We start from the raw sequence: 27,333 nt of genomic DNA, 5'->3' as shown, positions 1-27,333 counted from the left end.
TACATTTGTCCATAATATTTTAATACTTTTCCACTTTTAAATACTGGTTTTAATTTTGTGATTGTAACATGGAAGATCCAACTTTATTATTTTTTAAAAACATCATCAGGATCATAAAGCTATTATAGAATAGTTATACTCTACACACTCCCAAGGTACTTTAAAATGATTATGTTTTGAGTTTGTAGATGAACAATGACAGTATTCCAAATACATTGTCTGTACAACTCGGACTAAATACTGGTGAAAGTGTTTAATTGGACAAACAACTGATAAGCTTAAAGATAACCAGCACAATTTCACAAGAGAACCAGCTCAGCCCAACTACAATTTTCTTAATAGCAGCTGACACTGATGTTTGTACAGGTGTACAAATTAGCCACTGAAACTGAACAAGTGGAAAACCTGTTGCTCCTTTTCCTTATTTTGTATTCTTAAGCCTCTCTCCCAGCCATCCCCTCCTTAGTCTGGTGGTCTTTGTGGCGATCCCAAACCAAGAGCTGCTGTGATCAAAATTAGGAGTCCTCATTTCCAAGTGAAACACTGTGCTCTCTTGTCCTGTACAGTGGGCACTCGGGGACAAATCCATCATTACCAATATTTTTCAAGTTTCTATCACAGTACAAAAGAGTGAGTAGAAAAGAGAGTAAAAGGGTATTTTGTTTTGTTTGGGGAAGAGAAGAAATTACTGTTTGGGAAAACATCATGTCCATTCAAACGGCTAGTACCTCTCCCAATTTTGACCTCTTTAAAACTCTTTTTGTATTCCCCAACTGATTTCTAAATCTGATCGGATGGGATTAAACTCTAGTGAAGTACCTGTACAGTTATCTAAAGGTAAACATGTCTTTTTCTTTTTTTTAATACAAGTATTTTTAGTGTAATCATTTCATTTACAGAATTGCAAAAGTGTATCATTAACATTTAGTGCAAATGCAACTAAAGGTAATTAGATTTAGACACTGCTTTGTAAGCTTTCCATACCTTTGTAAAATGAAGCTATCCAATTGAGTTATGAGTTACTTCTCCGTGTTCATGATAGTTACCAGACATGGCAAACAGAGAAACATTTATAGTGGGCATAGAGAATTTTTTTGAAGATTCCCATCAGCGGCTATGGTGAATAAACCCTCCCTCCCAACCCTCCCATATCCCATCCCAAACCCACAGCTGATTGTAAAATAAAATACACATTTGAGGTATAAACTTTTCTTTTTCAAACATCACAATATAAAATGTTAACTGGTGATGTAGTAAACTCATATGATAATTTGTCTTATTTGCCTTACTAGCATTACCACCATATAGGCACTTTTCCACACAGTCAAATTATGAACAGCGTTTTTCTGTAATAAGGCATATTCCATGCACATCATTTAGAGAAAGGTAAATTAAAAAATAGAAAAGATTTATGGAGCATGAAATCTGCGTGCATGTAATATAAGCATATGTTTTATATGTATTATTTCTCTCTGTACAGAATAATAAATACCACTATATCTGATGCAAGTAATTCTCTTCCAGGATTGTGCATATTAAGTGATCAGACTAATCCCATCATTAAATTATCACCTTGCATTCATCATTAAGACTCCATTACCATGTATGAAATATATACAGGACATGTTCCAAGTGACATGACTTTCTGCTTTACAAAATGGGTCTGATTTCTGTGTTTCTACAGAGATGAACAAGTCAGCAAAGCATCTACAAAATGCCTCTGACGTATGTAAGCACATTTGTGTATAAACACAATGAAGATTTTGAAGTGGGCAGTCATTTCTACTTCAGTGAGTCCCATTCCTTGCCTCAACTCCATGCTTCAAGGTTTTTCAGAGGCCTAAAACTAAAGAAGGTATTTTACACTTAAGTTCTTACAGCAACTAAGGGAAGAATTTCAGTTTGAATCACATGGAATCCTTTACCGCTCTGCTGAAAATTCTGAGCAAGAGGCAAAGAGGAGCACTGCTCACGTTTTCTATGCACATCTTGCAACAAAGCCTTTAAATGGACCCAAATTAGAAGAGCTAACATGCCTGTTACGAATACCAGAGACACTGAATCAAATGTCAAACCCAGACAGCCTGATTTACCTTAATGAGAAATACCGTGTATCTTCTAACAAATTTCAAGAAAACATGAGCTTGTTTTATCCTTACCATTGTACCAGAAAGTAGTTTATACCCACAAGATTTGTATGTTTCTGTTTGGAGGCAGGCAGAACCAATTGAGGAATTACCAAATTGTGTTTGTAAACAAACTGAAAAAAATCTGTAGCACACAGTACACAACTAAAAATACAACAGAAATAGAAAGATACCTGGGGGGGGGGAATAAAGCTTTTCACACTTTCTCCATCAGAACCAAGGTTCTTCATAGGAGTAAGACTATAGAAAAGGCAAAATCACAGGTTACTGACAGCCCTCAGTTATTAAGAGACACTAGGTAACAACATGAATCATTATAGAAATCAGCAGCAATGAATTCTATGATTATACAAAGCAAAAAAGTCAAAAAATTCTGAACACAGATTTAACCATAGGCCTGAAAAAAGAGCCCCATCCAGGTATTTGGTGCACAGAAAACACATGCCCCATGTGCATTCAACTTTTGTGCTTTTCTTTTGTGCACAAAACCTGATACAAATGAGGATCTCAGGCCGGACCATAGTAAATTAAAAATTCTGAAAAAGTTTCCAAAAATTAAAGCATCAATTCCTAGTTGTGATTCAAAGTTGATTTTTTTCTCTTCTAGGAGCAAGCAAATAAAAATATAGCCATATACATGTAATTTTACATGTATTTATAGTTATATGCTGAGCGAGGATATCTAACAGGAGACAGCTAGTGTTAGATGTTCACCTTTGCTATTGCAATATTTCTTCATTTTTGTACACAAGGCCAGGGTGTTGGGCCACAGACAAGGCTATAGATCCTATGTTCCAGCTTAGAGCATTCAATTTTGTTTTTTATTTTTCCTCCAACATGGAATGTCACACAGCCTTGCTTCAGTCACTGCAGGAAAGAAAATAAGTAAAATAATTAAGCAATATATTATTACTAACAGCTGCAAGACTACCCAAAGATGTCCTCCTACCCTCTGAATTCATAGAATGCATAGATCTCCATTAGAAATTGCTTTAAAGATTTCCACCTTTAAAAACATAAACTTATTAACCTTACATATTTAAAACTTATCTCATCAGCAAGGAATAGAAGGCCTAAGGAATACTTTGAAAGCTAGAAAAAAAAAGGAAATACGCCACAGATAAATAAGCAAAGAGGAAATAAGTCAGAAGTCTCTGGATTTGTACCCCCCCCAAACCAGCATTTCTTTCTTCTTAGTCTTCAATAAAAATTATGCTATACAATACCATTTATCAAGAATTTAAAGTTTTATTTAAGTTCTGGGAAAGAGTCTGTCTTATCTTAAACAAACATATTCAGACATTGTCACATAAGTTTTAGAGTTTTGACTATGAGGGGAGCCTAGATGGCTTAGTCGGTTAAGCGTCTCTCAATTTTGGCTCACGTCGTGATCTCAGGGTACTGAGATCAAGCCCCGCATCAGGCTCTGCACTGAGCATGGAGCCTGCTTAAGATTCTCTCTCCCTCTGACCCCCACCCTATGCTAAGATCCACTTCATACCTACATCTATCCAAACATTGTGAAACAAATACTACTACAGGTAAACAAAGATTTTTCACCATGTGTTAAGGTTTGAATTTGGTTCTTTGTCAGAAAGCTCAACTGGATTCAAGGCCAGAGCTAACTTTTGGCCAGTGAATCTTTTCAGGTCTCTCTTTACATACACTCACATTCACCCAAAAACAATGCTTCCTCCTTCCTCTGAGATAAATTTCAAGTCCCTCCCCTCCAGGTCCTGTGTGCATATATATGCGTGTGCACACACAGACATACACACACAGTCAATAAAACAATGCCCCAAATCCAACAGTTCTGAGGCAAATATTGTTAAGACTATTAGCATGTATTTTTCAAATGCTTAAGAAAATTATTCTTCTTTTCGAACACAGTTGAAAGCATGTTCTAGTTGTAACTGCATTTTCATTTCTTTTGCTTAATACACAGTTATATTTTCTGCCCTGCTTATCAGCAAGGCTCAGGGTAGAGGTGAAGAAGTGAGAAAGCAGATTACAGCGGCACACTTGGTCTTGATTAGAGCAAACAGCATTCTTTAGCCATCTTAAGGCTGTGGGGAGAGACATCCAGTTAAGTCAGGTGACAAGCCTGCTGCCATCACATGGCATCACGTTTCTGGTTTATTTGAGATAACAGTGCAGAGACAAAACCAGCACATTTCATGTCCAGATCTAGCCATAACAATTCTAAAGTACAAGATATTCTAAAAATTGCCAGCACATTTATGCAGTGCACTTATGCTTGAAGAAAGAGTCTCTCAAAGCTTAGGCTGTATCCCAAAACACTAAGCATTCAGATAAGACCAGAATCTGTTTAACATTTTCAGGTAAGCTTTTTCCTGGGAAAAGCTAAGTATTTGCGACATCACTGCAACAACTCTTGTGTTAGTACATGACAATAAAGTTAGCCTTTGAGGGTTTTTTTTCCTTTAAGAAAGGCATACCAAAAACAGCATCAGAAATCAGAATTAGTTAAAAATACCAGTCATTATACAATTATTGAATGTATCACTTTTATCTAAAGAAAGTGACTCAAGAATATACATTTCTCAGCCAATAACTTAATATTCAATATAGAAGAGAATGAGAGGCCATTCATATACACTTGTGACTTACGAATTATATTTTGGTAATCTCTATCAAAAATTTAAATGTTGACACATACTGAGAGTTCACAGCAACAGAATTATACAAATTGTTCTCAAACGGACCAAGAAATGTTCAAACTATTCATAATAAGAGAAATACAACAAAAACTACACTGAGAGAGTATTTTTTACCTACCAAGGTGGAACAATCCAAGTTCTATTTCATACACTGAATGAGAGGGTCCAGGGAAATAGGCACTCCAATATGCTATTGCTGGTGAGACAGTAAGTTACTACAACCTCTACAGGGGGTGATACCTAAATTATAAATGCACAAACCCCCTAGAGGTGCTGGCAGTGTTATATCTAGTAATTTATCCCACATATCAACTTGCAAGTGGATATAATTATAACACTGTTCTAGCAAAAACTGGAAACAACCTCGATGTCTAGCAGTGGTTAGATAAATTATGCACATCCGTATGCTGGGGTACTGTATAGCCACAAAAAAATAAGGAGGGAGGTCCACAGTGTTATGCAAAGACCTTTAAAGTAAAGCAAGTGCAAAAACAAGATGCAGAACAGTGTGTTTTCTTAAACAACAACAAAAAAGTATGCGTGGGAGGAATACACATGTATTTGCTTGTTCAGGCATCTCTGAAAACATACTCAAGAAACTAGTAATAGCTGTTTTGCTCTTCTGTTTGGGGCTGGAGGGAGGGCAAAACTGGGTGAGTAGGGGGCAAGGGATAAATGTCACTGTTTATCTTTTCAGACTATGAACCATGTTAACATAGCTCAGGTCATTATCCCAGGGTCTTGGGATCGAGTCCCGCATTGGGCTCCCTGCTCAGTGGGGAGTCTGCTCCTCCCTCTCCCCCTCCCCCCATGCTTGTGCATGCGCTCTCTCTCCCCCCAAATAAATAAATAAAATCTTTATTAAAAATAATAATAAACATGATCCCAGGGTCCTGGGATTGAGCCCGGCATCGGGCTCCTTGCTCCACGGGGAAACCTGCCTCTCCCTCTCCCACTCCCCCTGCTTGGGTTCCTCTCTCGCTGTTTCTCTGTCAAAAAAATAAATAAAATCTTAAAAAAATAATAATAATAAACATTCCAGCTCTTTGTGCAAAGACATTCAGTGCATATTTGGCAGTCAAAATATGGAACCGATCCAGACATTTATGTGGGACTGGCTAATATATTCTGCAGCATCCATATAACAGATTTTAAAGGAATGAGATAGTTTTATATGTCTCATATCTTTATATGAAACAACAGTCAAGATATATTGTTAGGTAGAAAAAGCAAGCTGCAAACAATAAGTATAGAATAAACACATTTTTAAAAAATAATAATATACATCACTCACAACATACATACAGAAGTATGGAAGAATAAACAACAAACCTAAAGTAATTTCTGGGAAGGGAAAAATATGGGGAATTTGTCCTTCTGGAATTCTATGGCTTCATAATGTTAAAATCTCTTAGCAGAAGCAGATACTATCTAACATAAGCAGGAAAAAAACACATTTTAAAGGCCAAAACTACTACAACTTTAGGAACATCATAAAACACAGAAACTACTTCCAACAATTAACTAAATTTTAATATCTGCAAGGTTATATTAAAGTTTTTTAAAAAGGATAATATATATCTTCCAGTACCTGTTAATACTAGAACAAAATGGGTTTTCCCGCAGTTTTTTCTTGGACGTAAGAAGTAAAACGTTTTAGAAACTTTGGATACTCTCGCTTTGCCACTGCCCTTAACACTGAGGCTGGTGCCCATCCTCCAGGGTTCACTGCAAGATAAAAGAAAACTAAACCTGTTAAGATACAATTCTCCAAATGTATGTGAAGCACTCATTTTGTTCCTTTGCTTTTAAAAAATTTCTCACGTTGGAATAGTTAAAATCTCTTAAAGTCCTGACCTGACCATTAATTCCTTCATGCTACCACCAGACAAGAACACACAGCAAATAAGAAGGCATTTATTACCTGGCTAAAATGTTTCTGGCCTAAATTATATGCAAATATTAATATAGCAACATTTTAGGTTATTAGATTTGTCAAACTCTACTATATTCAAACTGTCTCTTTAAATGTAGTAGCAGTTATGTCCCTGTATAAAAAGAAGGTTCGAGGATTTGATTGAGGGAATCTAATGACTCTTGCAGGTCGGAAATGGATGTAGTAAGAAACCTAAGCAGGCAATGATTCAGAAAAAGCCTGACAATGAGAAAAAGAATTGTTAATTTCCTTAATCATTATTGCTTATACTCCCAGTTATACATATATTTTATTAGACAAATATATAATAAGATGGTTCTTAAAGCCAAGCATATGTGAAAGTGATCTAGAGATGAAATATTAAAATTTATCTACCCAGCCCCAGTCTCAGAAATTCTGATAAGAGTAGTTCTGGGGTGAAATTCAGACATGGGTATTTTCAAGTTTCCTGATAATTTTGATACACATCTCTCCAAATTAAAAATCATTAATCTAAATGATAAAAAAACTAAAAAGACATTTAGATCATAGTAAGAAAATCCAGGGGCGCCTGGCTGGGGCTCCGTTAGAAGAGCATGTGACTCGATCTTGGGGTTGTGAGTTCGAGCCCCATGTTGGGTGTAGAGATTACTAAAAATAATAGTAAAAAAAAAAAGAAAAAGAAAATCTGTATGACCAAGTTGCAAAAAGAACCCCCAAATACATACCATTAGCTACATATGTAATCTTGCATAGGATATTGTCCCTGCTGATCTCCTGGTTCCCCTCTGGTGGGCTTACCAAGGTTTGACAAATCATAGCAATATTTATCTTGGCACGGACACATCGATTGTTCAGCTGCCAAAACAAATAACAGAAACGAAACATCAGTATAGGAGATGCCTAGTATTTTATAATCCCTATTGGTCTAATAGTACATTAGGTTATCCAAAACCACAGCTCATCACCAACCTCTCCAACCAAATCTTATAAGGACCAATAGATAACACATGCCAAGCCTCTATGACAGCAGAAATAATTTTCTCTCCTCTTAAGTAGTAGATGGACCTAACCCAAGATAGAAACCCAGAGGTTTTGCTAGCAGTTGATCATGGCTTGAGAGAGAACTGTGGAAGCAGCCTTCCACTATCCACCTCTTCAGTTCTGTGTCATCTAACCTCAGAAGGAAAGGAAAATAGGCCCTTGCCGGGTGTTCACCGCCATCACTGCTGCCCTTGGCTAACACATGGGCTATACTGTTCCAAGGAGCCAATCGGACATAAAACAAAATCTAAGAAATGTGTGTCATATGTGCTTATCACTCTTGTTCTGCACTGTTTAGCTTTATACTGTGCGACCATACACATTTATACAAGTGCACTTACAGGAGCACTGTCGTGATCCACAGAAAAATTACACACTATCCAGGTTTCAGGGTCATTTTCAGTCAAAGCTGGGATCTTTCGAATGGCAGAAAGATATAATACATCTCGCTGAGAAGCAGGCCACACTCTCTGTGGAAGAAGTAAAATATCTTTTGAAAATATAAAACACTCTTAAATTCATATGTAATATGGAACTAACAGAGAAACAAATGTAAAACCAATAAATATCTTACGCAAAGGTAAAATCTGTCAAATTTTAAATGGAAAGCATCTGAAAGTACCCAGCCAAGAATTATGAACAATGAATTAATGGCTTTGCAGAATAATAGCATCAAAGGAATAATCTATTTTTTTAAACTGTGGTTATATGTAACAAAATTTTTGCCATTTAAAGCATTTTTAAGTGTACAATTCAGTGACATTACATTCATAATATTATGTAAACATCACCACTATTTCCAAAATTTTTTATCATCCCGAATAGAAACTTTGTACTCAGTAAACAATTAATTCCCCATTACCCCCTCCCCAAGTCCCTGGTAATGTTCTGCTTCTAGGTACAGTATTAAACCTCTGTTTAAAGTGTTCAGAGACTTAAAAGCTAAGATTTCAGTGTAAGAAGACTGCTCCTTTTTATACCACAATCACATCTGAAGAATACCAAATCAATTAGACTGAATCTTTCAACTTTATGGTATGCAAGGAAACATATCATGTTGGAATGATATGGAAACAAGGTCTATGAAAAGTGAGACTATGTACTTTTAGCGAGAGAAAATATGTGCAACGCCTTTCCTAATTGTTGAGTATAATAAATAGCCAACAACAGTGTCAATACAACACAAATCATTCGGAAAGTAAAATGGTTCATGTTTTAAAGATGCTAAATTTAAAAAATAGAAGAAAGCAGGCTGAGCAAATCTATGTGAAGCCAATAATAAAGGGAAATTTGGCTGTGTTAGAAGTAATGAATGCAAATCCACGGGACGATGGTAAGATGAAAATTTAAAGAATGAGAATGACTTAAAAGTATCAGGAGAGAAGTAGCCCTCTTTAAGATCAGATTATAAAATAAGCCAAATTTAAAGGTAAAGTTGTATAGCATTACTGAATTTTGTTGAAAAAAATTATGCCAGGACAATTTGTTTGAATTATTCAAACACTTGTAACCCTAACTTAAATTTTCTTACATTTAAGTGACATTATTTTAATAGTTTTTAGCTTTATTTTTCAAAAAGTGATCGTAATACAACCTATATAAATCCTTTTTGATGGTTTTTATGAAATGAAATACTTCCAGCAGATTGTTTTCCAAGATCAATTATCTTCAGATTGTAAGATTCTTCTGACTCTAAATTTTCGGTCATTTCTATTCATTCTAAATTATAAGGCAATTAATTAGTATTTTTAACATTTATTGAATTTTAAGTTTCGCTTAGACTCCCCAAATCTGTACAGTGAAGCAGAATCTTCATTGTTACACACTTTTTTAATTGAAGCAAAGGTGACCTATAATTTATTTTTTATACATTTCTTGAGCAGCTACCATGTAAAATCAAGCCCAGTTCAAAATCATTACATACAAGATGCCTCCCATGACAAAACTGAGTTCAAGAAATACAGAACCCACAATACTGTCATATATTCAGCTCAATTAAAAAGCTTTAAATAAAGAAGAGAAAAATGAAGTACCTACTAAATTACTGTATTTCTTATATAACCTACAATATTACACCGAATGGATCTTTCCAAAATTATAGTTCCTTTTTAAAATTGAATGTTATATTAGTTTCAGGTGTACAATATATTGAATTTGACAATTTTATACATTACTCAGTGCTCACCACAGTAAGTGTAGTCACCATCTGTTACTGTAACCTTATTACAGTATTACTGACTACATTCCCTATGCTGTACTTTTCATCTCTGTGATTTATTTATTTTATAACCAGAAGTTTGTACCTCTTAATTCCCTTCATTTATTTTGCCCATCCTCCCATGTACCACCCCTGTTTATTGTTCTTTACACAATATATTATTTGGCAATTTTCAGGGAACAAAGCAGAATAAGGTAAGAGAAATACTAATTCTTCTATTTTAAATATCTAGAATAGCAGAGGAAGAGATGAAGTAAAAGTGAAATGAAAGGTGAACCAATTTAAATGACAATGTTTCTGTATTCTGATATATGACCAATTCCTTAATAGTTATGCTTAGCAATTTTCACTTGCTTTCAGATAATCCACTTAGATGACTTTCATTATCCACCAGTCTTAACATATATTAATAACATACTTTCCATTCCCCTCATTACTATGGTCACAGGAAACTATGATTCACTTTTGTATTTGGTAACAATCACTCATCTATAAATACGAGATGCTACAAAAACATTTAGCAGGGTATCAGTATTTTCTAAACTTTAAGTGCACATAACTAGCTGAAGATCTTTATCAAACACACTGTTCCTGGATATTTCTTAGGTTCTTGTCTCAGGTTCTCTTTAAAGGAGCTGATATCCTTTCAAATAGGTGACATTCATGCATCATTAAAAAAGTCTTTGGATCTTTTATGGCATTTAATTTCCTACCAAATTTTACTTAAGAGAATTTCTATGTCTCAGTTTGAACTACAGTGAAATCCTTTTGGGATGAAGAGATCTTTACCTTGTGCGTTTGATAAATGATGATTGCATTATCAGCTAATGTTTCCACCACATGAAAGTTTTCTATAGTTGCTGAAATGAAGAGAAAATATTAGTAGCCAAAAAGATATTACCTCTTCCTTGAATGTGATTAACTTCAGTTATACTGATGGACACTGTGATAACATGAGCAGGATTCTGCCCTATCTTGGCTAAGTCCAAAGGGAAGGGAGTTAATACTTCAAATTAGGGCTACAGACAGTGGCCATGAGACCTGATCACCAGGAAATCTCACTTTCTTTGGCCCAATATCTAGCTTCCACACAAGAAAGCAATTCTAATCACATTGCATTATTCAAAACACAAATTCCTATCTAATACTATGACCATTTCCTGTAATCTCTAATTTACTGAAGCTGAATAAACTGTTCTATATAGGCTTAGGTGACTATATTTGTGAAAAAAGAACGTCAAACTGTTACTGATAAACATCTTAAGATGTTCAAAACTACCTGTATTTATTAAATTTGGTGCCTAAGAGGAAACACACACACACACACACACACACACACACACACACACACACACACACACAAACGACACACACACAACACACATATGCCAAGAATAACTCTAAACAGACCACAGCAGGACTTGTCTAGGGTTTACTAAGGAAACAAACAGTCTGGGAAAGTAGATGATAAAACAGAAACCTTTAATTTTAGTCCTGGCCCTTCTACTAATTAGGCTCTGTGGCTTCTGACAAGTCACTTAACCTATCTGAATTTTACTTTTTTACCTACCTATCATGCAGGATTATTGAAGTACTGGATCAAATGCTATAATATAGTTAGAAGCATTTTGTACAGTGTTTTCACTGTACAAGCTTTATTTCACTGTAAAGCTCTATATAAATGTAAGTTAAAAAAAAAAAGTAAATGCAAGCTATTATCAGATTTTCCAGATATTTTCTACATGAACTTTATAAAACTGTAGATGAGATGCAAACACTGGGTTTATTCAAAATAATAATTATATTAGGATATATTAATAATGGCAGCTTACTTTCCCAATCATTGCGAACATCAACATTCCAGAAGTAATTGCAGACCTCATGTCCTGTAACACCTTTCACTGCATGGGTAGCTTTCAAAGGATCCAGAACAATTCCGTTTTCTTCTACTTCCCTTCTATATACCTAAAGAGGATATATTTAAAAACCTGTTTAAAAAATAAAAATCAAACTCCTAAAGTACAAACCTGAAAGCAGGATTTTAAGTTTTGCTGCTTTTTAGAATTTCATTTATGAAAATCTATTTATGGTAAATATTCTGCTAAAACAAAATCTAAAATCTCAAATTATTGATAACACATAAAAATACTTAAAACTACAAATTTGGGGTAAACTTCAACAATGAAAAACATGCATATGCAATGAACACCTAATTACCTGAGTGGTTAAATTAAGCCTGGTTAGAACATCATTTCCTTAAGGATACTGATTTAAGGCAGTTTTGTTCAATGCTATATACCCCGTATTTAGAATAGTATCTGAAACACAGCGGGCTCTCAATTATTTGTTGAATGACTCAAAGCTAAAATGACATGAAGATCTATGCTATCTTGCTTTTTAAAATTTTTTTAGAAAGAGAGAGAGAGAGAGTGTGCGCGCGCAAGCGAGCATGCAAGTGGTGGGGAGGGGCAGAAGGGAGGGAGAGGGAGAGAGAATTTTAAGCAGGCTCCACTTCTAAGGTAGAGCCCAACACAGGGCTTGATCTCACGACCCTGAGATCATGACCTTGGCCAAAATCAAGAGTTGGAGGCTTACCTGACTGAGCCTCCCATGAACCCCTATGCTATATCTTCTTTTATTTTATTTTATTACATTAATCACCATACATTACATCATTAGTTTTTGATGTAGTGTTCCATGAATCATTGTTTGCGTATAACACCCAGTGCTCCATTCAATATATCTTCTTTTAAATACTGAAGTTGTGTATCTAAAGTGCTGAGTAAAATTAATTAGCTCAAAATTATAGGTTTGTTACTTTAGGGAGTTTTAAGTTCTTTTGAGAAATGAGTAATCATGTTACTATAGGAAGAACCAGCTCTCAATTTATGGAGTGCTTTATGGGTCCAGACACTGTTAGGTTAGTTTCTCTCTTAAAATCTCTCTCACCAAACTACTTTTCCCTACATGCTTATTCATGTTATTGGGACTGCTATTTTCCCAGTCACCCAAATTGGAAACTTTAGACTTTTAACTCCTCCCCTCACACTTCACATAGCTCTTAAACTTGTCACTAAAATTCTATAAGACATCCAACAGCTTGACTTTTATACTACTGGTTACTTCTTTTAGGTAGGCTTTCATCCCCATGTACTTGATTCTCTTAAGTGGTATACTTGGTCTCTAGTTTCTTCCTTATCAGTTTAGTCTTCCTAAAATGTTACTTTGCACACAGTGGCTAACCTACTGCTACAGACAACAGACTATTCTCCTTGGTGGGCTATTTTATACTCTCCATAATCCAATCCCTCTCTCTCTAAAGTTGTGGACTGTAGGAATACTTAGTCTCTATTTCTCATTCCACATGGAGGGACTTTATCTAGACTATCACTCCTGGTTTCTCTTCATCCCTTCACTTTCTCTTCCCTAGGGGGGCAACAATGATTTATTGGAATGTTGAGTATAGAATAAGAACTGGAAGGCTTGGCTCACCCCTTTTTTTTAGAGAGAGCATGTGTCTTGGTTTTCTTCTGGGACTTACTCTTGTGGGGAAGGCCTGTGATTATCTAGCTATGTCAGAAACATTATGTTTAATTCTCAGGTAACATATTAGCAAGACCTTGTCACTGCTGCTCTGAAGTTATATTCTCCAATCAGCTTATGAGATTTACAGCTAATATTTTAGCATTTCATCTGCTTATTTCTTATTTCTTAATTAGTTCCCTATTCAGGAGGAAAATAAATTCCAACATCTGATATTGTATCTCTACTGCTAGAATAATTCTGGTCAACACAGTCTATGCAAAACTCCTGAAAGAAGATCGCTTTCAAATTTTTGCTTGTGTTTACATTTTTTATCTAAAATATCCTTGCCTCACCTTTGTCACTATCTTGCTTCCATTTCCAGACATAGTTCAAATGCTTCTCCTAGTATAAAACAATCTGTTTCAAATCATAGAGATCTTTCTTTTCCAATTATCTCCACTACTTATCTGTGCTCTTCGTTGAAACATTATCAGAGAGAAACAAATAATGTCAATATCCTCCTTCCCCAACAAAAGTTTCAGCTTGGAGAAAGTCTTATTAAAAATCTCTTTGTCTGGGGGCGCCTGGGTGGCTCAGTCGTTAAGCGTCTGCCTTCAGCTCAAGTCATGATCCCAGGGTCCTGGGATCGAGCCCTGCATCGGGCTCCCTGCTCAGCAGGAAGCCTGCTTCTCCCTCTCCCACTCCCCCTGCTTGTGTTCCTGCTCTCGTTCTCTCTCTCTGTGAAATAAATAAATAAAATCTTAAAAAAAAAAAAATCTCTTTATCTTTAGCATAGTGCCTTGGGCATAAGGTATTCCAAAATTCAATGCAGCTGCTGTTTTGAATCCATCTCTAAATCTTATTCCTTGCTCTTATTCTCTGTCTCGTGTTTAAGGATGTGAACAAGATTAGCAGACTCATCTCCAAATATTGAAAGAGGATGCAATGAGAGAAAGGACAAGAAGTGAGGGACAGATGAAAAAGGGGAACAAAGTGACATCTGGGTACAATATTTAGTATACTAAAAAATAAAGAGAAATACCCAAATGGAGAGCCATCAACTAATTATGACTTATTCATACTTAAACCCCAAATTTTATTTTCTCCATGGCCCAGGCAAAACAGAATGGTTTGTACATAGATTTTTACTGTGATCATAAAGAAACTGTGTAAAGGGGCGCCTGGGTGGCTCAGTTGTTAAGCGTCTGCCTTCGGCTCGGGTCATCATCCTGGGGTCCTGGGATCAAGCCCTGAGTTGGGCTCTCTGCTCAGCGGGAAGCCTGCTTTTCCCTCTCCCACTCCCCCTGCTTGTGTTCCCTCTCTCACTGTCTCTATCAAATAAATAAATACAATCTTTTAAAAAATAAAAATTAAAAAAAATAAACTCTATAAAAACCAAAGCACATTTTACTTCTTAATATCTGGTGTTTCTTTGATCATATGTAGTAATTTGTTTAAAAGGAATTTTAAAAATGCTACCCTCATTCACATCAATGGTTAGTAATGATAGTATGACTGTAACAGAGCTGCAGTTAGCAACCTATAAAATTTTACTGGGAATTACCTTCATTTCTCCTTCTTCTACAACCAACTGCCAATTAGCATCTCCACCCACATCCTGTAACGAGTAAGTCATGTGGTTTTGCACCATCTCTTCAACCTTGGAAAGAAAAATAAAGCCCTAAGAATCCATATCCAATGAATAGCCATGACGTAATCTCTAAAACAGAATGGTATTCAGTTTGTTTCAGTTCAGAAATGTTCTGAGAAAGCTGAGCAACCAAATGCACAAAGGTTAGTAGATTTTATATAGAGTTGAAGAGTTTAGTCCACATTCCAGATATCATATCCAGGTTAATGACAGGGGGGAGAAACGGAGAGAAAGAAGATGCTTCACTCAAATAACATACATTGGCCTAATGTGCATAAAGTGAGCAAAATAAGCATTTTCTGGAAAAAAAAATTCCTTCACCATAAAATGCTTCCTTACAGAGATAATGTCTTAAAACAGAAAATCACGTGACCCTAAGGGTAAAAGGGACACGAAGAGATGATCTAGTCCAGTGTCTACGTTTAAGACTACAAAGATAATAGAAAGTTTGTTATATGGCAAGACTTCCCTACGAAAAGATAACTTTCATTACTTTGCTGATAAATTTCACTTCTACCATGAATATAAGCCACATTAAAAAATAACCAATCCCCCATCCTTTTGACTCCAATTTCACTGTTTCACATTCTTTTAGGGAAAATGCAAATATTCATATATGCAAACATTTACAAATAATCACCTTTTAGTGTCTTCCTTTAAATTATTAGTCTTTTTACTGAAATTTAAATAAAACCTGTGCTTTTAACTGTCACAAATTACTCCTACACATTTTATATAAGCAAATAAAACTGAGTATTTCACACTCCTAGAATCCACAATCACATTCGCTAGTAAGATTTCATGTGAGTGCTATTTGCAAACTCTCCTAGTTTGAAACGTGTTTTTAAACAGAAGTGATAAAAAGATGGCTTCTGAAGGACTTGCTACTTTAATCATGTATGCAGAGACACTTTTTCTAAGCTCCATTTTCTAACCTTTACATCATAATTTTGTTTTATATAATAAGTACATTAAGAGAAGGCAGGAAAGAGTTGGAAATGTGTATAATATACTTCCACTTAATTAATTCCTAAGTTTAACTACTTATTTTACATAAAATCTACTGCATTCGTTAGGGATACAGAATAAGAACCAGGTTTACACATATTTTGAAATAAATACAGTAATGGTTTGAGGGCAAAAATTGCTAAAATTATTAACTCTGGGGGTATAATTTTTCTACACAAAAGGATGTTATCAATATGTTACAGTGACATGTATGCCTACATAAAGTTTTCTAGATTTCAGAATGCATTTTTGCTTGAGGTATGACTTTAAGAATCTCCCTAATTGGTAATAATCATAAAAAAGTTTTTGATAAAAATTTTATACTGAGGTTCTACAATCTATTTTTGTATTAAATAAAGCACTAACGTAACATTTTATACCTTTATTCATCATCCTCAAAACACTGTGAATGGTGTTGGGCTACTGACTTGAAAGAAATTTCAAAATGTGACAAACAGTACATTCTATAATTTAAAAACTTAAAAAAAATTTTTTTACACTGTTTATGTATTTAAGTAATCTCTACACCCAATGGAGAGCTCGAACTCATGACCCCCAGATCAAGAGGTGCATGCCAGCCAGGCGCTCCATATTCAATAATTGTATAAAGGCTTCATTAGAAAATATAACTCCAGGGGCTGCCTGGAAAAATCTGTGTGCCTAATTTTGAAATCTGCTCTGAGAGAATGAGGACTAATGCAGGATTTCCAAGTTATGAAGACATACAAAACGTACCTGATTTCCCAAAGAGGAAGGAACAAAGAGAGTTCCAGTTAGTACGCATCGATTGAACAACTGCTGTAGCACTGGCTTGCCTCATTTGTCTGTGTCACACTGTGATTGGGAAAAACTTTTACCCTTTTTAGATCCAAAGATCTTAAAAATTTTAAGATATGAATATGTACTTTGTAGGTGGGATACTAGGAGTTGAGAACACCAACATTTATTATGAGATTAGAAGCAGAAAGAAATGCTTCCCAGAAAAAGACCTACTTTAAGTAGACCACTTGTGAAAGAAGAATGTAAAGGATTCTACTCTGTTAAAAAAGAGTTCTGTTTTAAAAAAAATTTAGTGCCAGTTTCAGCTCTTTTGTCAGAAACTATGTAGGTAATTGTATTTTTGTTGGGGAGATGATTCCTGCTAACTTATTTCAAATGTTTGAATAATGAGAAGATATTTTTGTGTTTTGATCCCAAAGAAACTAGATTCCACAAATATAAAGTGAAAGCTATTTACATAGGTTAAAAGAATGTACAGTAAGCACATTTAACATCGTCTTTTTAGACAGATGAAAAATTATATTACTACTGTGTTACCACCGCACCTACAGAGAAGTGTTCATTCAGCCTTTTGTTCTTACGTACTTCCCTGACTTAAGAGGGCTTGAAAAAGTTCAACAAAGAAATAAACAAGATGAATTTAGTGCTGTGCTTCTAGAAAATTAAAGAAATTGAAGTACCCAATTACTGTAGTAACCATCTCTGCAAAGCTTTCATCATGGTATCTTTATCCATTATGGCATCTTCCTTGAGGTAATATCACTGAGATTAAGAAGAGAGGTGATACAGGTAAAATCTCACTATAATGAATTTCACGTTCACTGCAATAAAATCTGAAGTAGTAAGTGTTACTATTGGGGCAGTGACTCGGGCATTCGTGACCACACTGACAATTTGAATCTACCCTAATGATCTGCTCTGTTTATTGTTTTCAGTTATGACTACATATCAAAAATAATTGGGAAACAAGGGGCCATTAAGTTGAATGACAAGAATAAACACAAGCCAAATTTACCATTTTAGTAGGCTCAAAATTTGATACACTAGGAAATATTATTACTAGTAACATCTGCTGTCACTTTAAAAAACAAAAGACTGGATCAAAATTACTAAGGCAGGTTTCATCTGCTTTAATAGTGTTCACTAGTTTTAATTAGACTAAAATAATTTCAGGAATCATGCCCTTGATTTTTTTGGACCTAGAGTTGAAAATAAGCTGACATCACAGCATCTTAGCAAATGAACTATGAAAAATGGAGATAAAGCACATTTAAAATAAGAGATGATGGCACACCAATTCTAGTCTTTTCTTCCACCTCCCATTTGAGTCACTCAGTATGCCAAATGGAGGCTAACTGGATCTTTCTAACATTATCAATACAAAAATTTTTATTGATGATAAAATAAAAATGTAATGAACAAAATTCTAATGAACAAGAGTCCAGAAGGATTCAAAGACTGCTCAGACCTCTTTTCTCTTACTCATGTGAAAGGAATACAACTATGCTTATTACAGAGTCAGAGGGATTTGTTGGATAGAATAACTTATTAATAACAAATTAAGAGTGTACTGTTAACCCAAAAGAAAAATGGACAGGACATGAATAGTCAATTCACCGAAGAAATGCAAAAGGCCAAGAAGCAAAAATACTACTTTTAGTCTATCAGACTGGCAAAAATTGGCTGAATTATATATAATATTCAGTGTCAATATAACAAAAGAAACTGAACTGGGAGTGTAGCTGGTTCAACTTTTTAAATGAACAGTGGCATTAAGAATAAAAAAACCTCAGAAGTGTGTATGGCTTTTGTCTTAACAATTCTACTTCTAGGAACGTATTCTAAGGAAACAACTGTACAAAGTGTACAAAGATATATATACACACACACACAGATGGTCTATATATCAGGATGCTCCTGTAACACTATTATAATATTTATTTATAATAGAGACAAACTGAAAATAAATGTTCAATATTAGGTGAGTAGGTAAGTCCTGTATGCACATCCATATTAACAAACAAGGAGATTAGGACCCATGTTTACCGATGGAAAATGGGCTTAATTATAGACAAAAAACCAAAAAACAAAACAAAAAAAAGCTGGTTACAAAATAGTATATATGAAATTGCCTACTTTGGTAGAAAAAGACAATTACTAAAGTGTGTGTGTTTATCAGTATGTGATTTTATTTACTCTACTTTCTAGTTCTGCTAAATTAGAATGTATTATTGTATAATAAACAGGGGAGGGGTTAAATAAATAATTACCACAATAATAAAGTGTCACTACGGACATAAAGGGGGGAAAGAGCTTAACTGCCAGAGCCCAAGTCTGCTAATGACAACAAATACTTTAGCAAGGACAATAAATACTTAAAGAGCTCAATGTCATTTTTTCTGCAATTTTGCCTCTTTTGGCATATAAAGCAGTACAATAATTAAAAGCTAAAAACAGAATCTGAATTATCATGAGCATCATATATTAAAAAAATTTAACCAGAAAGATCTTTTTCAAATTATACACGAGTCACACAAAATATTAAAAAGTACGCTACAATTTGGCAAAGTCTTGTAAAAATCTGGGCTCCTGTGTCTCTAAAATATTCTACTTTATTATTTTAATGCCAGGTGGAGTGTAGCAGAATAAACCAAAGTATCCCAATATTATCTAGTTTTGTCACTGATTTATTGCGAATATGAGATGCTTTTAAAAAGCTTTCATAAATGAACAAAATTAAGAAATACTGGAATAAGTTTGGTTCTGGGCGATTTCTGATGCAGAACTGATACATCTCTTTCTCAAAAAAGTTCAAGGAGAAAAAAAGCAGCAAAAGTAATACACTTTGGGTCTTAACCTTCATTTTCTTCTTTACTGCATAGTTAAAAAACAAATGTAAATTTTATTCATAAGTGTAAACTAAGAAATCTGTTCTAAATTATGACTTTAAAAAACAATTACAGAATACAGTTGACCCTTGAACAATACAAATTTGAACTGCACAGGTCCACTTATATGTGGGTTTGTTTTAATAAATATAGAGCAGTACTGTAAATTTATTTTCTCTTCTTTACAATTAATAAAATTTTTCTTTCTCTAAGTTACCTTATTGTAAGAATACAGTATATGATACTTGTTAATCAACTGTTTATATTATTATAAACTATTATGAACTATTTGTAGTTAAGTTTTTGGGGAAGCAAAAGTTGTATGTGGATTTTTGACTGGGGGGGGGTCAGTGCTCCAAGCCCCCCCATTTTTCAAGGGTCAAGTATACTCTGATAGAGAAAAAATAATGCAGAAAATTTTGGTTATTCAAAGAAATTATTATAATAATAGCTAATAGCTATATAATAGCTAATAAAAGCTCACACTTATCTAGCTTTTACAAAATGCCAGGCTTTAGCCAGATCACAGTCCTAGCTAAATCACAGAAGTGAAGCACAGAAGAGTTAAAAAAGTTGTCCATGATCACACAACTAACCAGGATTTAAACTCAGTCATTCTGACTAGAGAGCTCAGCTTCTTAACATAAGCTAACATAATGTAAAATACAATCACTATAAAGATACAAAGCTGAATGGCAAAGATATAAGGATTGAAAAACTTTAAAAACTAATGCTGATACTAAAAAAATTCCTTCGATAATACTTTGACTTTATTATGAAGGCAGGGACTGTAATCATCTAGCTTCCTGTCTTAAATTCCTAAATACTTAATAATGCATCTGAACAAGAATATTAATTTATAACATCCAAGGGTAATTTGCATAACAAAAATAAAATCAGTTCAATGGAGCTTAGTATGACAAGAGTAATGAGGCAAATATTTTAAAAAGAAACTTCCTGTTGAATTATCAGATACTTTAAATTAGATTAGAAGTGGGGCTGCTTAAACCTGCTTTTATGCTGTAACGTATCCTGTAAACCATGCTCATCAAAGTTGCTGAATCCTGTCTGAATAAACAGATACTACATGATATTTAAAAACCAGGTATCTTCTACTTGTTTCAATTCAATTTGAAATCTTTCAGGAGTACCTCCTATATGGCAAAATTCCAAGCTATTCACAGCAGAGGATACAAAGGGCACATGCAAGCCTGACAGAGGAACTATTTAGTAGATAAGGAAGGCCTTTTTTTTTTTTTTGCCTTTTTAATGCTTATTGTTACTATTTAACTCAAAACCAAAACAAGTGGCCTAACCAAAAGATATCTAGGAACTGTGAAAGCAGGCCGAAATATAGCACAGACAGACTCAAGTCCACTCTATACAGTCATACAGTACCTGGGAGCTGAATCTGTGAACATCGTCAGAGGCACTGACTAGATCAATGGAAGACATGGAGGAAGAGCGACTATAGGGCTACCAGAGACAGACAAAGAAAAAACCAAGTAATCAGAACAAAGGCACAACAGAGCATTCAGTACCAACTTCCAAACACAAGATAAAGAAAGAGAGAACAAAGCACTATATGAAACAAGCTTAGCAGCAAGTGCTGACTTCATGCACCTATTATGGTTTATGCTCCAAAATCTTTCTAAAAAGAATGCAGTGCTTCCAATAATACAAAATAATATCACTTAACCCCAAAGAAAAAGTGATTTAACATAACTGGTTCCACTTCTGGCTAACTATTTTGGACTAGCCATTCCCTATACCCCCCAACCCCCTTTCCCCTTAAACAAAAAAGAAAGAACATTATATTCAGAAGAAAATTTCTAACTGTTTTGGAAGATGTATATGGAAGAAAGTATACAATACCAAAAAAATCTCATTCCTAGATTCAAGAAAAGGGAAAACTTATACAACAAGATAGTTCCATCAACAGTGAAGAACAATATATATTTTCAGTAAACTCTGACATTAGCTTACCTTTTGGACAAATCTATGAGTCCCCACAGAAGAAAAGGCATCTCCAGATGGCATGGATGTAGTCCAGTGTAATCTGACCTTTTCACTCTGTGACTAAGAAAACATATAACATTAGGTGGGAGGGTTTTAAGGTGTACTTTGCAGCTAAGAATGAATACTATAACCCGAAACTACCAACATTTAATGACTGAACACTTTAGTACTTATAAATATTTGAATTACAAAAATACTCTGAAGGTTCAAGCCTTGCCATGTCCTGACACTTACTTCATGTATTCTAATTCAATCTCTTCTTTCAGACTCCATACATACCACTTTGAGTAGGGATTGGTTCTTTGAATTTGCCAGACTCTCCAATACCAGTATGGCATTATTTACCACGAATCCGTACTAACACTGCTGTTGAAGTAATTTCTTATATCTAAACTCTGGCCAAATTATTCTAATCATTCCACTTCATCAGGGTTGTGCAGGGCCATACCATCTGAACCACTGTCATTGTTTGCTTCAGCTGTGTTACAAAGAACGTAGCACGGATATCTTTATCTCCTTTCCATGGACGTGTTCGGCCTTCAACCCACTGTGTCACTCCTGTTAAGCTGCCACTTAACTTCCTTCCTCCTCCTGAACTCGCCCAGTTTCTTCTCACTTATTCAGTATCTACTAAAGTACCAGAAGCGGTGCTGTGCTGTGCGTGTGCTCATCTTCTAACTATGCACAAGACAAGGGGTAATTTCTATTCAACACTATCTGAACAGAACTGCTAAGATCTCATTTCTCACTCACCACTTCACTGAAAATTTCTTTCCTTATGCTGGTAAATAACATAGAACAATGTAAACTCAAAAATGTGTCACTGAAGAATACCTTAGTAGTGGCTGTGCTGTTGGGGAGTTGTGTGCAAAATCTACGGTATACAACGAGGGAAATGATCTGAATCTTTGGAACTAATTTCATGGATTACTGACGCTTACTATTCTAGAGCATCACCACACTATAATTACCCTTGTGATATCAACATGCCCATGAGGCAAGGAAAATCATGGTCTGTTTAATGACCCATTTTGTAGAATATCTACCACAGTGTCAAGAACAGACTAAAATCAAATAGACCCATGAATATTTTTTTTTCTAAAGTTTACAAAAGTTTTCATCGATCCTCTTAAACTCCAACTCAACCACCCTATTTGGTAGAGTAGCATTTTAGAGCCAGAAGCAATGATTTGACCCATCTTGTGTAACTCCTTGTTTTACATATTAGAAAACCAAGGCCCAGAGAATTTAGGCAGTAAGTTTACAGCCACATAGTCACTGGCAAGACTAAGATTGAAGTTGTCTTGACCTACTCTCCCCAAAATACCACAACTTAGATTAAAACAAAAACAAAACAAAAAAACATCAAAGTGAAGAAGAAGAAGAAGGAGAAAAAACATTTAAAAAGCCAACACAAAGATACTTCTTCAGGTAATACTTTAGGCATCTAAAAATGGAGCTCATTTAGGAACTGAAAGCTTCCATTCTTACTGAATGCTGCATAGCATCTTTTTTTGGCATAAAAAATGACTAATAAGCTTTATAAATGAATGTAACAAAAACTTTTTATCACTGATTTAGAAAAGAAATAATGAAAGATAAACATGAAAAGCAAAAGTCACTACTGCAGGTGACTTACCCTCAGGGAGACAGACCAGTGAATGGGCATAATGGCCATGACTACCTTAGCAATGACAGGAATGAAAAAGCCAACTTTTCTATGCAAGTTCATTTGTAGTATAACCAATACACTTACGAATTTATTTGCAAGATGCTTAAAGCCCTGGGAAGAGTAACTAAAATTCACCCTTAAGTACCATCTAGTGGTGATATATGGTAACTGCATTGTTACAGAATTAAAAGGATGCAAAGGATCAAATTGATCCTGAGACTAGAGTTGAAGGATTTAAGAAATGTTTTCCTTCAATTTCCACAGAAATAGCTGGGTATAACTGCTGTGAATTTGATAATGATAAAATACTGAACAAAGTTAAAAGTGAGGAAGATATCGAAGGTGAAGGTAGTGAAAGCAATAAAGGAGTTAAATTCTTGGTCATCTTCCTTGTGAATTCCTATGGTTGGTAATTGTGATACAGAGAAATTCAGACTGTTTCACTCAGATTAAACATATGCTTGTTCTTAACAGACAATACAGTTGGATACTTCAAAGGGAAGAGGCAGAATATTTCCATTTAGGTTCATGTTAATTATGCATCATTCCTTTAAGTGATCAGTGGTCTCCTTTCTACTGCTCAAAAATTTATCAATGAAGGAACTGACCTGTAAAGATTCTTCTACATTTGTGACTCCGTGTAGACACAGTTCATTTTCTAGGTTCACAGTTCATTTCTATTAGGTTCACAGTTTTCAAATTCCATTTATATAAAATAACGTACATCAAGGAATGCCTAGTGTTAGAATTTTTAATAAAAGATATACCTGTTCCTCTATTTTATCTTGTCTGTCAAGAGCAGCTTCCACAGCATCAAAGAACTCTTCTTCATTAATCAGACTGTTTGGACCTTCCTATTCAAACACATGGGAGAAAAAAATCACTTAAAGAAAACAGAAAAAATTTCCCTTATTGAAAAGCAACTTAAAAAAAGACCCTTTTATCTCATCATGCTTACCAAGCAAAAGAGCTATTCATTACTAAATCTACAGGGCACACCAATCTTTATGCTTACTTGCCCCATTAGCAGCATTTATGTGAATGACTCTCTTCGAAGAGTTCTCTCCCCGCTTGGATCCTAATTTCCCAGTTCCTCTCTGCCCAAGCCTCTTCTTTGGAATTAAATGTGGGTGTTCCTCAGGGTTCCACACTTGCTCTCCCCTCAGCACTTACTCATTTCTAAGGCTTTGGTCATCATGAGGTGATTCCCAAATTCATAGCTTATCCATCTCTCTCCTGTTAGACCTTTGCATCCAATAACACTTAAGACCTCCTCAGGTTAATGATGCAGTTCACATGCAACATGTCTAAAACCTGTTTCCTCCCCTACCTCTACACCAATCTAAGGCCGACTGCTGGGCCTGTCCTGGATTCCTCCCGCTCCCTTCATTCATTCACCACACCCTTTAATCTTACTTTCTAGATATCTAAGTTTATCAGTGTCTATTCCTACTGCTCTATGTTAATTTAGGCTATTTTTAATTCTAACCTGTAAGACTGAAAAAGTTGGGAAGCCCCCAGTTCACAACTGTCAACTTCAATCCATTCTCCTCACTGCAGGGAGCAAGAATGATTTTTCTAGACTCTAAATCTGAAAACTTCATTTGCTTAAAATCCATTGCCTGAGGCTCTGTAAGGATTCTTCCATAACTTGCTAGCCAGTCTAACCACTCCCTCCTCTCCATCGGCTCCGCCCTCCAAAGATAAGGCCTTTCAGTTTCCCCGGGGCAAAATGCTTTTTTTTTTTTTTTTTTTTTTTTTGCTTCTGGCTTCCAAATGTTTTCCTTCTTCTCAGCCCCTACAAGCAAACACTCTAGGCTACTCACCTGGTTAATAGCTACTCAGCCTACTCATTCTCACGGTTTTACTTAAGATGTTGTTTTCTCTGGGAGGCCATCATCTCAGACTCAAAAACCTCTTAGTGCTAACAGTGCTTCATAACTGCCTGTTAACTAGCCTGTTTTCCCATTACATAGGTAGGGCCCTCAGGCAGGATCATGTATATCCCCATGCCTAGTACAGTGTCTTACATATATAGTAAACCTTAAGGAATGAATTTAAGATTAAAAAGTAATTTCTGAAGCTACAGATGACAGAAACATTTAGGTTTTGTTCAATAATTAGAACATCATAAATGTTTGATAAGAACCAAAATAAGGTCATAATCTGAATCAGTGTCTAAAATCCATGCAAACGTAGTACTCACACAAGAATATAGAATAATTTAGAATATAGGGGTGCCTGGGTGGCTCAGTCATTAAGCGTCTGCCTTTGGCTCAGGTTGTGATCCCAGGGTCCTGGGATGGAGCTCCACATCTGCATCTCGGACTCCCTGCTCAGCAGGAAACCTGCTTCCTCCTCTCCCACTCCCCCTGCTTGTGTTCCCTCTCTCGCTATATCTCTGTCACATAAATAAATTAAAAAAAAAATCTAAAAAAAAAAAGAATATAGAAGGCTCAAAATATCAAAAGGAAGGGGAAAAAAAGTATAAAAACAGAGGCCCTAAAGGCCCTAGTTCACTTAAGAACTGGATATTTAACTTGATACCACAGGGGGTCAGTGAGAAAAAAACTGAAGTACCCTTAACCATTTTCTTCTTTAAAAAAGAAAGAGGGAAGTACATGTCAGATGGATGGAAAAATGATCGTTTATTCAACAAATGCCACTAAAATAAAATACAGATTCCTACATTATACCATAATCCTAAAAAATCCAGATGTACTAACAATATATTTAGAAGAGACCATTAAAAACCCAGTAAACATAATTATTTAAAGTAGGGAATGTTTTGGGCGCCTGGGTGGCTCAGATGGTTGAGCGTCTGCCTTCGGCTCAGGTCCTGATCCCAGGGTCTTGGGATCGAGTCCCGCATCGGGCTCCCTGCTCCTTGGGAGCCTGCCTCTCCCTCTGCCTCTCTCTCTCTCTCTCTGTCTCTCATGAATGGATAAATAAAATCTTAAAAAAAAAAAATAAAGTAGGGAATGTTTTTTTAAGCATGATACCAAATATAGAAATAAGTATATCAAAAGACTGAGGGATTAATTACATGAAAGTATAAAACTTTTATATGACAAAACCAACAATCAAAAGTTTAAAAAACTAAAAAAGGAAAAAAATAATTGAAAAATGAAAAGCTAATCCTCCACATCTTCTAAATCAACAAAGGAAAAAAAACCCAAAACCAGGTAAAAGTATTAAGGGGCATGGATAAATGAGTCATTAAAGAAGAAATGCAAATGACCAGTAAACTTTTTTTTTAAGAAAGTCTACCTAATCACATCAATAAATAATTTAAAAAAATCTGAAACTAGTTAACAAATGTACTTATTAGCACAACGTACCTCTGATGAGGGAACAGAAGGCAAGCTGAAGACAAAGCACAAGCTGACACCCTGCAACCTCCCCCCACCCCCTATTCCTGGGTGGGACACGTGTGACATCCTTCCAGGAATCTCCCAACTATCTTAATGTTAATGCCTTGCTAGAGGAGAAAACAACTTTGACAATGGCAAGGCCTCCAGTATCCTGTGAGTCTTCTTTAACACATGAAAATCCTTTTGAAACTTCCCTTTTTCCTAACCTCCCCGACCCCATAGTGTATAATCAGCCACCCCTCACAACCCCAGGGGCAGCAGCTCTTTCTGCCCATGGGTCCTGCCCCTGTGCTTTAATAAAACCACCATTCTGCACCGGAGACGGTCTCAAGAATTCTTTCTTGACTCCAGACCTCCTCTCACCAAACTTCACCTATATTCCAAAACCACATCATATGGTGCCCAACGTGG

General features: G+C 35.5%; 1 protein-coding gene across 2 annotated transcripts in view; it reads right to left on the bottom strand.

Moving 5' to 3' along the window:
* Nucleotides 1-27,333, bottom strand: part of CERT1 (ceramide transporter 1) — a 113,471-nt gene continuing 86,138 nt past the window's right edge. Inside the window, exons 9-18 of one of the 2 annotated variants that reach the window (XM_025892654.1) lie at nucleotides 24,316-24,402; nucleotides 21,844-21,936; nucleotides 21,256-21,333; nucleotides 15,095-15,190; nucleotides 11,838-11,970; nucleotides 10,795-10,865; nucleotides 8,129-8,257; nucleotides 7,472-7,601; nucleotides 6,420-6,556; nucleotides 1-3,014 (exon numbers count right to left, since the gene is read on the bottom strand). In XM_025892654.1, coding sequence (XP_025748439.1) covers nucleotides 6,429-6,556; nucleotides 7,472-7,601; nucleotides 8,129-8,257; nucleotides 10,795-10,865; nucleotides 11,838-11,970; nucleotides 15,095-15,190; nucleotides 21,256-21,333; nucleotides 21,844-21,936; nucleotides 24,316-24,402 — 945 coding nt within the window. In that variant the 3' untranslated portion in view covers nucleotides 1-3,014; nucleotides 6,420-6,428. The remainder of the gene's footprint in view (nucleotides 3,015-6,419; nucleotides 6,557-7,471; nucleotides 7,602-8,128; nucleotides 8,258-10,794; nucleotides 10,866-11,837; nucleotides 11,971-15,094; nucleotides 15,191-21,255; nucleotides 21,334-21,843; nucleotides 21,937-24,315; nucleotides 24,403-27,333) is intronic. The other variant, XM_025892653.2, reaches the window with a different exon arrangement.

The sequence above is a fragment of the Callorhinus ursinus genome, unplaced genomic scaffold (assembly GCF_003265705.2).
Source record: "Callorhinus ursinus isolate GAN/ISIS: 27379988/994484 unplaced genomic scaffold, GSC_fseal_2.0 scaffold23, whole genome shotgun sequence".
In the NCBI taxonomy this organism is placed as follows: Eukaryota; Metazoa; Chordata; class Mammalia; order Carnivora; family Otariidae; genus Callorhinus; species Callorhinus ursinus.
This window is presented reverse-complemented; position numbering and strand designations above follow the sequence as displayed.